Source organism: Crotalus tigris, unplaced genomic scaffold (assembly GCF_016545835.1).
Source record: "Crotalus tigris isolate CLP2741 ecotype Arizona unplaced genomic scaffold, ASM1654583v1 scf7180000024280.1573445, whole genome shotgun sequence".
Classification (NCBI taxonomy): domain Eukaryota; kingdom Metazoa; phylum Chordata; class Lepidosauria; order Squamata; family Viperidae; genus Crotalus; species Crotalus tigris.
The window spans coordinates 855,494-868,353 of record NW_024100452.1 but is presented as its reverse complement, the minus strand read 5'-3'; the positions used below and the strand labels follow the sequence as shown (position 1 = coordinate 868,353).

Genomic DNA, 12,860 nt, shown 5'->3' with positions numbered 1-12,860 from the left:
TCTCTCCTGTTCAAGTTACAACTTTTGAATCCTTGATCAAATTCCATCCTTTTCTGGTTTCTGTCTTTTTTTAAGAACTTCTCCATTATTCCTTTGGGGAAATATATTCTGCCTTTTTAATATTTTCTAAATATTTCTTTCTCTGGATTCCTCCCACAGTATCCTTTTGTGCCATAAGAGTGTGGATGACACACTTTTACTGGCACAAGATTAAAATAGAGCCGGTCAGGGAGACTTGGTAAACAAACTTTTAAACAATGCAAAAAAAAAAAAAAGGGGGGGGGGGAGAAACTAATAGAGGCAGCAGAAAAAGATCCCTGCTGTAGTTCCCAAAAGCAGAGCTTCCAACCCATAAAGTTCTAAAAGTCAGGGCAAAAGTTCTGTTTTAATGGAAAATAAATTTATAGTGTCCAATATTCTGTGCCAATTATTTTCAAATGTTGGATGTCACTTTGAGCTTCCAGTCAGGTCTGCAAATGCCTCCCAAAATTCTTCACAGCCATGTTTGCCTCAGTACATAACCACTGGTTCCTCATTTTCAAGGGTTGTTTCCTGCCTTAGCTCTTAGTTCAGTGCATCCAGGTTTGTGATGTCCAGTTGAGGTTAGCCAGTATGCAAGCCAGGCTATTCAATTTTCTTAAATTGCACACAGTGAGCCCTAGGACTCCCACTCTGAGTCCACCAGTGCAACATATTCAGGGCTTGGGTTTTGCAGATCTCTTTCCTGCTACCTCCTCAATGCGAGCATATTAATTGCAAATTACCTGAGGGGGCTTGGTTCCCTACCCCTTGGAATTTGCAGGAAGTTGTGCATACAAAGCTTTAATGCCACAAAGCAAGAACCAATCTAAGAAGGTTTACATGGAGGTAGGTGAAGGGGATAGGCTTAATGTGATTCTGAATGGTGTGTGTGTGCATGTGTGCTTGCGTGCATGCATGCAGCTATTCATGTAAAACAGGCAATGCAAGCATCCTAGACAAATTTTCCCTCCCACCAGAAGAGAAATCCAAAGTGTTCATTACTTGCTGTGTCAACCATTCCCAAATGTCATCCCTCCATAAATACATTTAAATGGCTTATTACAATACAAATGAGACAAGAAAGAAAACCTTATAGTGAGTTTCCACCATCCTCCTGTAGTCTTCCTAGTTGTCTTCTGAGGTTTCATGTGGGGACCAGTGGTTCCAGGAGTCCTTCCTCTTTCTGCAGCTTTCTACAGGCATCTGGGTGATGGTAGGACCTGGGAAGATCTGTTCCACTCAGGTTGCATAATGACTTTCTAATGGATGGCTTGATTCAAACCCAATTCCATGGCTCAAATTAATAGAGGCAGCGTCTGGGTCAGGGTGCTCTGTTTCCAAAAAGGTTACTGAATCATCTGTGCAGGGCTGAAATACATGAGAACAAGATCTCTTTGTTGCTGATCAGACAAAGGCATGGAGAACAGAAGATAAGAAATGGAGAAGTAGATGGGGGGTAGCTTTCAGGCAGAGTTTGAAAAGACATTATTGCAGTTGTTAAACAAATAAGCAGACAAAATGGAGACACCACAGATGAGGACAAAAGAGAGGCTGGATTCTGGTAAGAGAACAAAAAATGAAAGGTCTCACTTCTGAAATTGAACATTTGCAACATGTTAGAGAGGACTTAAGGACTTGCAACTTGAAAATGCTGGGCAGCTTGAGAATGCTGAAAGTTCCAAATAATTTTAAAAGCCTAATATTTTAAGGTGTGCAATTTGTCAGTGGCAGTAGAGTCTACTTTTTATATCTGTTTTCAATTTTTTTAAAACATTATGACAGCATTTTGCCCAGCATTACCAATGCACAATTGAGATAAAAATACCACATTAGATACTGAAAATAAATGCTTATGTGTTTCAGGATTAGTTCCATAGTAGTTTCGCTGATTAGTGATAAGATAAGAAAAGTAACTTAAGAAGAAGAAGGTTATTTCCCTACGCAGGCAAATTTGAGCTCATGTTTCAGGGAAAGGATAGATAGATAAAACCCATTTACAACACACAGTAAATAAGAGTGAAACCTTTCCAGCAGATGGACTTAAAACATTCCCTCCTGATAACTTTGGGCTGTTCTTAAGAATACAGAGAGAGAAGGGAGAAAAAAAAACACATTTCTCTTCACCCTGTTTGCTGGCCAGACAAATAGAGTGAGGGAATTTTCCTTATGGTGGCTTATTTAAACAAAATTTCTAGCAGAATTTTAAATTTCTTTTCTCTTTGGATTAAAAACAATTGACAGTCACATTTACCTTATACACGAAGACTTTGACACACAGACACACACAAAGTCAAGGAAAAGAGAACAGAAAAGGGAAACAGAATTCTTAGTTTTATACATCCTGGTCATTCCCACCATCAATCTCAGTTAACTCAAATTAGGGAAGGCACAAATCTTAAACATAACACATGGTTGCATAGAAAGAGAGAGAAAATCACTATTCCTATATTTTATTTTCCTTTTAAGTACCTTTATTTAGCCAAATTGGTTTCCCAGCAAAGCCCTGAGCAAAGCCCATTCTTCCATTGGAGAGGTTAGCTTGGAGTCCCATCTGGGGTGCCAAATTGTTGAAAGAAAATTTTTCATCAGGGTCCAGTCCAAGCCGGGAATAAACAGCATGGAGACTGCTTTAGAAATAGGGTTGTAGTTTATTGAAGAAGAGATCCAGACAGAAAGATAACTCTGGAAAAACTGACCACATGGAGCAAAGTGGCGGGCTTTTATACCTTCTGGGGCTCTTGAGGTTGTATCCTGGTCCTGTTTGAGGCTTTGTATTTCCTGTGTCATGTACTTTGACCTGAGTCTGTCTGTGTTCTTTTGGTATTGGTGTATTAATCATATTATGTCTGCTGTCCTGAGAATTTGGGTGGGGGGTATATAGATTTTAGGAGTCTTTGTCTTCCTAATTTCTAGCTTCCTGGCTCCAACCTTCCTAAATGGATTATTGAATTTGCATTTCTAAAAGCTGGCCTCTGTCTAGGGGCTGGGGCTGATTTCTGGGAGCTGGTTTCTGTCTTTTTTAAAGATCTTCCCCATTATTCCTTTGGGGAAATATATTCTGCTTTTTAATATTTCCCAAATATTTCTTTCTCTGATTCTTCCCACACTTTGAAAATTGTAACTTTTTTAAATTAACAGTTTTTTAGATGCCTTCAAGGAGCTCAGAGTGCAATAGTGTATGTATAGTTATCCCTTCCCCTCCAATCATATTGTTAGGCAAGGTTATGACTTAATTACTAATATAAAACCAACTACAATGTTTTATGGCTGGCAGAAATGTATACTATACCATTTCAGACAAATGGCTGTCCAGTCTCTTCTTAAAAACTTCCAGTACTGGAGCATTCACCGCTTCTGGAGGCAGGTTGACATTCATATATACTGTATATATGGTGTTTGAATAAAAATGAGTAACATTGCATAAATAATGGAAGATAAGAATTGAACCAATTTGTTCTTTCACTATTTCATAGAAAGTTCAAAGCTATTTCAACTCATCTTACTGTATTTATTTTAATAAGTCCTACTTTGAAGTAATATATTCAAATCTTTAACATAAGCACTCTCTTCATTACTTTGACATTTTGGAAACCCATGTATCTTTTTCCTACTACCTGTAAATACAATAAATAACTATCATTTCTGAAAACAATGTCTTCAAGAAAAAACAAAATAAACACCCCAGAATCAAATATTTCAAGAATTTCAATAAGGAGAGTTAGAATTTACTTGACTTACAATTCTAATTAGTGATTGTAATTAACCCTTTCTTCCCTTGTGATTTTTTATAAAGCAATTTATTCTCTATTTTTAATAGAGGCTTGTGTGCTAAGTAGCATACAGTAGCATTAAAATAAAGGCACACAAAATCCTTAAGCCTAATTAGAATACTAGGGGGAGCTCTTGCCACACAGAAAATATTAGCATTATTCACTTTTTGCTGAAATTCACCAGTACTAAAATTATTAGAGATGGCCATTATTTCTTCATAACTTTAGATGAGTCACAATATCTCATAAGTGACAGGTAATAGCACCTGTTTTTAGCCTAAAAGCACAAGACATCATAATGAATGCTGCTGAACATGTATACAGTCTTTTTCTACTATTGTATAACTGTTGCAGGTGCTCAGATATCTTTCATTTTCAGCCTCAAGGAATTTTATATATTGACATAGGTAATTTGAAGTATAATGTTATGGCATGTTTTATTGCTAAACACTTATCTTCCAGGTTTGAGAGGACCTGGGAGAAAATATCCTTTAAAGCATCAAGACATCAGCATTTTATGCGCCAGCAATCTATTGCAAGCTGGTATCTTGCTCTACCTCCCTCATATTTTAGTACTAACAGCTCCTCTTCTCCAAAATGCTCCTTCCACTGATGTTTCAATTATCCTGCTTTCTTTTGCTTCCTTATCATATTTTTTCAAGGCTTGCATTTGTCTTTGCAAAATACTAGCTTATTGATTAAAATTAAAATTAAAATAATTAAGTAAAGTAAAAGTGATAGAGTATGTTGTTGCTTAGTTGCTCAGTCATGTCCAGCTCCATGGGCTATAGGGTGCCAGGCTCCCCTGTCCTCCCTGTCTCCCAGAGTTTTCTCAGATTCATGGTCATCGACCTAATGAACATGAATTTGGGCAAATTCCAAGAGACAGTGGAAGATAGGAAAACCTGGCATTTATGGTCCATGGGATCATGAAGATTCAGACACGATTTAGTAACTGAACAACAACAATATGTGTAGTCTTATGAGGTAGTCCAGACAAAAAACATGACTAGCTCTATCTTTATAGCAAGGTCACATTAACAGAATCTTGCAATTCTGAAAGTACCCCGCCATCCCTTATTTTTACTCTCCTGGAAAGTAAGGAGGGTTCCTTCTGAGGTGCTTTCTCTCTCCTCCTTTGAATTTAAAATTTGGTTATCAAACTGTTGCCCAGGCTGTGGAGTTTCCTCCTGTCTCCCAAGGTCATTCTCACATACCATTACAGTGTATTATCTAGTCCAGGGGTTCTCAACCTTGGCAACTTTAAGACTTGTGGACTTCAACTCCCAGAATTCCTCAGCCAGCTTTGCTGGCTGAGGAATTCTGGGAGTTGAAGTCCACAAGTCTTAAAGTTGCCAAGGTTGAGAACCCTTGATCTAGTCCTTCCTTAAATAGGAAATAAAAGTGGGAAGAAGTGCTAAAAAGTAGAAGTTTGAGAACTGGAATTTAGGTTAGATTTTGTCAACCTTTTTACCCTGGAGGAACACTTGAAATAATTTTTCAGTCTCAAGGAAACCATGCATAGTAATTGCTATAACTACAGCTAGTATTCCATGGTGCATAAAGGGTTCCAAGGAATCCCAACTGAGAAAACCAGTTTAAATGTTGGGAAAATTGGAAGTTACAGAGCCAGAAAAACAACTGGAAGAAGCAAGAAAAGTAATAGAGGAGAGCTCAGAAAGTTATAAATACTTAGAGCCAAAGCAACATAAATTGGAAGGAAGTTGATAGAGTTGCTCTCAGTATGAGCCCTTCCCTTTATAGGCTGAATCCCTGGATCATTTGTCTGCTTTGGGCTGGATTTGGGAGGCAATCAATACTTCTTTGGGGGGGGGATGGTCATGACACCTTGCTACTTGAAGGGATCCACCCTGGATATGGCTTGTTTAAATTTAAAACAATTTTAAAGTTTATTTTTAAAATTTTAAAAAAATACTATCATCTCTTCAACCTCTTCTTTTGAATTTCTCAGCCCTAGCAATTTCTGTAGGGCAGTGGTGTGGCGAACCTATGGCACGGGTGCCAATGGCGGCACTCAGAGCCGTCTCTGTGGGCACGCGCACCATCACCCCAGTCCTAGGCCTTCAGCTGGGTTTTATAAAACCTTTTCACTTTAGGCCTCTGCCGCCATGTACAAAAAAAAAAAAGGTTCAATCAATCAGTCAATTTCAACTTCTCGCAGAAAAAAAAAAGATCTTGCAAAGTTGGAATTGATTGATTGAACTTTTTAGTCCTACCCAGTCTGCTATTACCACCGCAGCCACACCCACCCAATGGGCCACACCCATCCGGCACCCGATGATGCATAAGTGGGTTTTGGGTTGCAGTTTGGGCACTTGATCTCTAAAAGGTTCGCCATCACTGCTGTAGGGGTTTTATATTTATTTAAGAAGCAAAAACAAAGTTTTTTCAGAGAACTTTTAGGCCTTTGCTGTTAATGAGCACAGGGCAGCGTTTGGTTTGAGTTTTTACTGTTTTGAAAGAAATATTATAAACCATTGGGAATGGTTGCTGGAATGTGGTGGTTTGTAAGAATGGTTAAACAAATGTGTAAATCACTAATCCATTGAACATTGTTTACAAATCCTCATATGCTAAGTCAAAACCAAGAAAAGCACATTCCAATTTAGTTGCTAACCTAATCAAAGATCTTGGAAAAGAAAGTGAAGGCAGGAGCTAAGAAAAAGTTACCCAAATATTTTAAAATATAACTAAAAGAATTATTTTTTCTCAAAATTCTGTTTGATTCACCACTCAGTAACACATACATAACATATAGTTCAGTGATGGCGAACCTTTTAGAGACCGAGTGCCCAAACTGCAACACAAAACCCACTTATGCATCGTCGGGTACCAGGTGGTCATTGGCTGGGTGTGGCCCATTGGGTGGGCGTGGCTGCCGTGGTAACGGCAGACTGGGTGGGACTAAAAAGTTCAATCAATTCCAACTTTGCAAGATCTTTTTTTTTTTCTGCGAGAAGTTGAAATTGACTGATTGATTGAACCTTTTTTTTTTGTACATGGCGGCAGAGGCCTAAAGTGAAAAGATTTAATAAAACCCAACTGAAGGCCTAGTACTGGGGCGACGGCGCGGGTGCCCACAGAGAAGACTCTGAGTGCCACCTCTGGCATCCGTGCCACAGGTTCGCCACCACTGATATAGTTTCTTTAAGGTGAAACAAATAGAGAGTCAACAACATTGCATAGGGTACCCAGGAAATGACATAATTAACAAGTGATTGAGAGCTTTGTATTTCAAAGCAGTGCAAAATTCTGGACAAACAAAATAGAAAGCTTATGAAAAGATATGGGCACTTCAATAAAACAAGGCTATGACTAGGAAAGGACTATGAGGAACAGTCTAGGAGACCAAGTGAATTCTAGGTTAATCGAGACAAAGCTAAAACCTTGAATATGGTAGGACAACTGATACCCAAATCTAACTTCCATTACAGCAGGGGTTCAAACTCGCAATGTCACATGACATGCCGTGACATATCGTGACTTTTTTCCCATTACCGGAACTGGGATGGGTGCGGTTTCGGCATGATGCATCTGGCCTGCGGGCCGGCAGTTTGACATCCCTCCATTACAGATTTCAGAATGTGCTGAAAGATTTTGATGGAGCAGAACAACAGGATCAATGCTGCAACTTCACTGTGTTAAAGTCAGCTAACTAAATCAGGGGCTGGTTTCTTTTCTGGAATTGAATCTTTAGACAAAGTCTTAAGACTTAAGGCAATACAGTAAAAATATAAGACACAAATTAAATCTGGAGCAAGAATCTTTGAACTCATTAATAGCTGCAGACTTTCATAGATGAGTCTTTAAAGATTATAGAATGTACTTCTTAAAGAGAAACATCCATAGTCTAGCTTTAAAAAATTGAACCATTTCGGTCAGAACCAAGTAAATAACTTGCTTTATTCCAAACCTAATTTCAGTGCAAACTGGACTATGATGTATCTTTAGTGTCACCAAGGATAGAACAGACCTTATTCTTTGCTAACCAACTTTCTAACCTCTTTCTCCCTCTTTCCCTTTCCTACCAATCTGTTTGCTGCTTTCCTTTCTTCCAATTTATCATCTATCTCCTTGTTATGATGAGAGGGCACAGAAAGGAAGAAGAAATAATTTCTTAGCTGTGCTGGAAATTTGTATTCCCCAGTGGCCTTGGCACTCATTTGCAAGTTGGTGCCACATACCAGGCATTTGGGAGGGGTAGAGTAGATTTCTATTGCTCTTCCCTCGGCTCCTGAATAGGTTGCAAGGAAAGAGGGGGTAGGGATGGTAGAAAGAAGGAAGTGATTCTGGAGGCAGGTGGGAGAAGAACCTGTTGGTTCTCCAAGCAAAAAACTGAGCCAAAGATGAATCTTGGAGCATGTTTCACATTTAAAATGAGGTTGTTATCAATTAAGGTTTGCATTCCAAAAGTAGGGAAGATGAGCATTTGTGGTATTATTACATTATTAATTGAATGTGGAAACATAACAATTGTTTTTTTTTAATAATGTTCAGATTAGCAAGCTAATGTGATTTTTGTCTAATTGTTCTGCATACTTGTTGCATTAACTTTTAATTCTAACAATATTTATAACAGGATTTCCAGCTGAACACATTTATGAAAACTCATCCACATCTGGAGTTTTTCCCCCTTGTATTTCATTATTCTGACAGCTAAAAAAAATCTTAAAATAAATAAATATCTCCAATGCCTTTTTTTTTTTTTTTTTTTGCAGTTGCTGTGTGCAAGCGCTGTAGCAATTTGGTGCCCAGATATATGTTTTTGTCCTTGCAGGTTAAGATCAGTCATAGACTGCCAAGACTGCATTTTGCGGAAAGACCTTCATGTTTCAAAGTAATATATTGTCATTATCTCTTTCAAGCAGAAGTGAGCGGTGAAGGTACTTGAAGCATGAGAGACAGCCTGATTGTTGCAGAAAGAAGGCAAGATGGTACTTCATGCTCAGGGTATCTTTTGTTTGGAAGAAAAGAAGAGTCTACTTCTGTTGCTCCAGTTTACTTGGGGGAACATGAATTTTAGATAAATCCTGTGTTTATTCTCTGTGTAATGCATTATTGATTTAAAAATAGGGGCTTGGGCTATCAGCCATCTGTCAACCACTATTTATGTCATAATTATAATTTAGGTAACAAACCTTTCAGCAAAACAGTTAGAAGTCTATTAAAATCTACTCAAGCAGAAAATGCAATTTTCCTGCTTATAAAAGGTAGTTTTCTTTGAAACTAGTTTGACTCTAGGCGCTTCATGGATGTATCTATGTAGTTTTTGTCATGCAATATGGATATGGTCTGCTATTCCTTTTGTCTGACATGTCTTTCAACTTTCCTGTCTAGCCTGCAGTCTGCAGATTTCTGGATTTCCTATCCAGATACTAAGCAAGTCTAACCCTTCAGTAGGTTTTTGAGATTCTGTTTGTAACAGTATAAAATATAAAAAGGATTCTGTTGAGCATAACCAGGCAAAACTTAGGTGTATTTTTCCCAAGAAGCCAATATATAATTTAAAAAAATAAATTTAAAAATTTATTAAACTTTTAAACTAATTTACTAGTATTAGTAATATTAATCAGATGAGACAAGATTGAATTTGGGTTGGGTTGGGTTGGCACTAGACTTCAGGATATCTTTGGTTATAATATACCGGGAATTGCCCTGTTACCAAATATTTTAATCACCCAGCCTATCATTATGCCATCAAATCTCCCTCCCCCACCTTCCAGGTACCAAGCTATCCCCAGGCCAAAAAAAAAAAAAAAAAGGAAACTCTTTGAGCCACTCTTTTATTACACACTGATTAAGAAATCATCTAACTTAAATTATCCCCATTCGGTGATTATGCAATTTTTGGCTCCAGCAATTTTTTTTGCTTGTGGATGCCATATGGTACTCATTCTCATAGTAACTATATAGCACAGCTGAAGAGAATTATTGGCCTTCAAACATGAACAGATCTATTGGATGGAAGGAAGGACAGTAAAACTATCTCATTCATTCCATGAATCCAATACGGATTACTGAGTTCCCTATGGCAGGAAGTGAGCAATCTGTTCCTAGAAGGCCAGCTATACATGGTAATTATTTGGCTGCAAGCAAAGTGACATAACTGGTCTCACTTTTTGCTAGCAAAAGTTGCATGGAATTGCAGGTTTTCCATTTTAATTTGTGAATTTAAAAGATAGAAACACCACTAGAGTCAACTTCTCAGCAGAAGTTCAGAACCTGCAGACTACAGAGTTTGCGTGCAGTTGTTATGAGTCCTGTGTCTTTCCCCATCCTCTACCCACCCTAGCAGTAAATAATAAGCAGCAAATACAATTTTTAAAAAAGACAAAATTGTTAGGAATGAGATAAGGAACTTGCAAGAATAGAAAGTACAACATAGGAGGTGGAACATATGAAATTCATCTTGGAGGGTACCCTCATCCTTGGCAGTGTGACTATTAAAATAATGCTGTATTCATCTGTTATAATGCAGAGGTGCCATGGCATCTACAGAAATAAGTGATTTCCTTTATTTACAGGCAAATTTAATTAAGTAAATTTGCCAAATCTGCTTTTAGCCTCATTGTGTTTCACAGCCAATTTGTAAGTTCAGCTACTTAACATACATTTGCCATAAGTATCTCTAATTGATTTGTAGGTGATACAATGGAAGCAGGGTCAAAAGTTACTAAGAAAAGTGCCTGTGCTAATAACCTTGGAAACATTTCTGATCTCCATTCTTCTATGCCATTGTGTTGCCTGTTAATGTATTCCTAAAGAGTGGTCCTTTTGTAACAAGTATAATAGAGAGGCATTTATTAAGGATTTTAGGATTTAAATGTAAATTACTCTAAATGTATATTTTAATGACAAAAATAGACAGTCCTTAAGATAAAAACATTAGTGGACACAAAAAATTTTAGCCCAAAGTTTTCCTACTTCAGTCTTTCCTATCTGACATCCATAATGGCTGGGAATCCTAGGAGTTGCAGGCCTCATACAACTTTAAGTGATCCAGTTTGAAAGGCTAGCTTATTATCTGCAACAACTTCTTTCGTATCTCTTTTCTGTCCATTATTGAAAATACCTAAAAGTAAACTGCAGAATATCTTTATTAAAAGAATTTAAAGATTAGCAAATAGGTTTTAGATTAAGCAAATAGTCTATTTTTTTCCAGGTTTCTGAGCCTGTCTGAAATTTAAAAAAATAGGCCATTGTTTTAAGAAACTGCATTAGATTGTCATGGAGAAAAACTATCCACGTGGTCTATAAAACTTGACACTGATTTGATGGTAGATAATCAATAAATTAATGGTAATTACTTATCACAATCTCTTTTGTAGGTGTAAACAGAAGTCTGAAAGAAAGTGGGCTGATTCAATGAATGTTGAAGAAATACTACAGTCAGGTGAGCTCTAAAACATGAGTTCTAAAACATTATTTTTAAAATATGCACCACCAAGAGCTGTGGTGGCCCAGTAGTTAGAATGCAGTATTGAAAGCTAACTCTGCTGACTGCCAGCAGTTCGATTCTCACTGGCTCAAGGCTGAGTCAGTCCTTCCATCCTTCCAAGGTAGGTAAAATGAGGACCCATATTGTTGTGGGCAATACGGGGACTCTGTAAACGCCTTAGAGAGGGCTGTAAAGCACTGTGAAGTAGTATATAAATCTAAGTGCTATTGCTAATACCAAACATTTGTATGTTTGGTTATCCTTGAATGATAATTGCCTAATAGATCTACTTAGTGTACCATATTCAATACTTGAAGCATGTCCTACACACCTTTACTTTGCCTTTTGAATCTTTACTAGGACTTGGACTGTTTGGTTTTTCAATCAGATTATTCACTCTTGATATCTTCTGGTTATGAGTAATTCATTTTAGAATTAGGTTGTATAACTACCTTTTTTTGCTTCCCCTAATCTCTGACTGAGAATGGGACATTAGCTATATGTAATTGAATGTGGGTATAGCCTATTCCCAAACTTTGATGGTTCACAGCAACCTTAATGTCTTAGTATTTTTTTTCACAGTGCTTTAGTGGCTTTCAAGATGTAAGCCATGGTTCTCTGGCATACTGCAGTGAACTCACTAACATCTTCATTCATTAACTAGTAAAATATCCTGTGGCATGTCTGTAAGTTTGCTGCAGTGCCCCAAGGCACCATGGTTACAGTTTGGGAACCATGAGTCTAGTGAATAATTGAGCATCCTGGAAGATTACTCTTCCCTGTATTAAAGAGGACATGTTGCATTCAGCTGAACAGGACAGCACTTTCGTTACATTATTTTTATTCACCATAGGAAGTTTGTGGAAGGAAGGGGATACATGCATTGAATAGATTTGGTACTCTTGAATATGGACTTCTTGACATTATTACTGGTTTTCTCAAACTTGATTTTTTTGTTGCAGTATTTGGCTGCTGTTATGTATTCTAGAGAGGTATCTTGTATTCTTTCTATTTTCAAAGAAGGCACATGAATTAGTTACAAATGGAAATGTCTGCAATATAATATATAGCTATATAATAACAGTTACACATTTATTGCTAGTTCCTAAATGTTTATGACAGCATTTCACATAGGCAATGCCCTCAGAATTCAAAATAAAAATGCAACATGCTGCTTCCTAAATTATCCAAGATTAATGGCCCTGTACAATAAGTCACTCATAAGAAAGGCATTGCTCAGCTTGTAATTGGTTAGGATGGGATGTCTGAACCACAATACTAGGAAGTATTTCGTATTATCCCATTTTATATATTACTGAACTGGGGACCGTATATTTCCAAACAAAAGGTTTATATGTTTAAGTGAGTTAATTATTGTATTTTTGTATTATTGCCAAGCATGTCACATGCTATTGGACTTGCTAGATAAAGCAGATAGGAATCATGACCAGATAATCTAATTTTACTTTATTGTAAAGCTATATTGATGGGGAAGAGCTACAGTTCTGCCCCCCTTCTCCTTTATAGCCCCAAATACTAGAAAATATCTTTACTAAGCCTCCCACTATTTAGCTGTAGGTTAGGCTGTCTCATATCTGGCTGTTCCCTTG

The 12,860-nt window shown here is 37.4% G+C and overlaps 1 protein-coding gene across 3 annotated transcripts in view; it reads left to right on the top strand.

Moving 5' to 3' along the window:
- The first annotated feature begins 8,603 nt into the window (after nucleotides 1-8,603).
- B3GLCT (beta 3-glucosyltransferase) overlaps nucleotides 8,604-12,860 on the top strand; it is a 63,913-nt gene continuing 59,656 nt past the window's right edge. The window contains exons 1-2 of one of the 3 annotated variants that reach the window (XM_039323592.1): nucleotides 8,604-8,738; nucleotides 11,141-11,205. In XM_039323592.1, coding sequence (XP_039179526.1) covers nucleotides 8,707-8,738; nucleotides 11,141-11,205 — 97 coding nt within the window. In that variant the 5' untranslated portion in view covers nucleotides 8,604-8,706. Of the gene's footprint in view, nucleotides 8,763-11,140; nucleotides 11,206-12,860 lie in introns of all 3 variants that reach the window. The other 2 variants (XM_039323593.1, XM_039323591.1) reach the window with 2 other exon arrangements.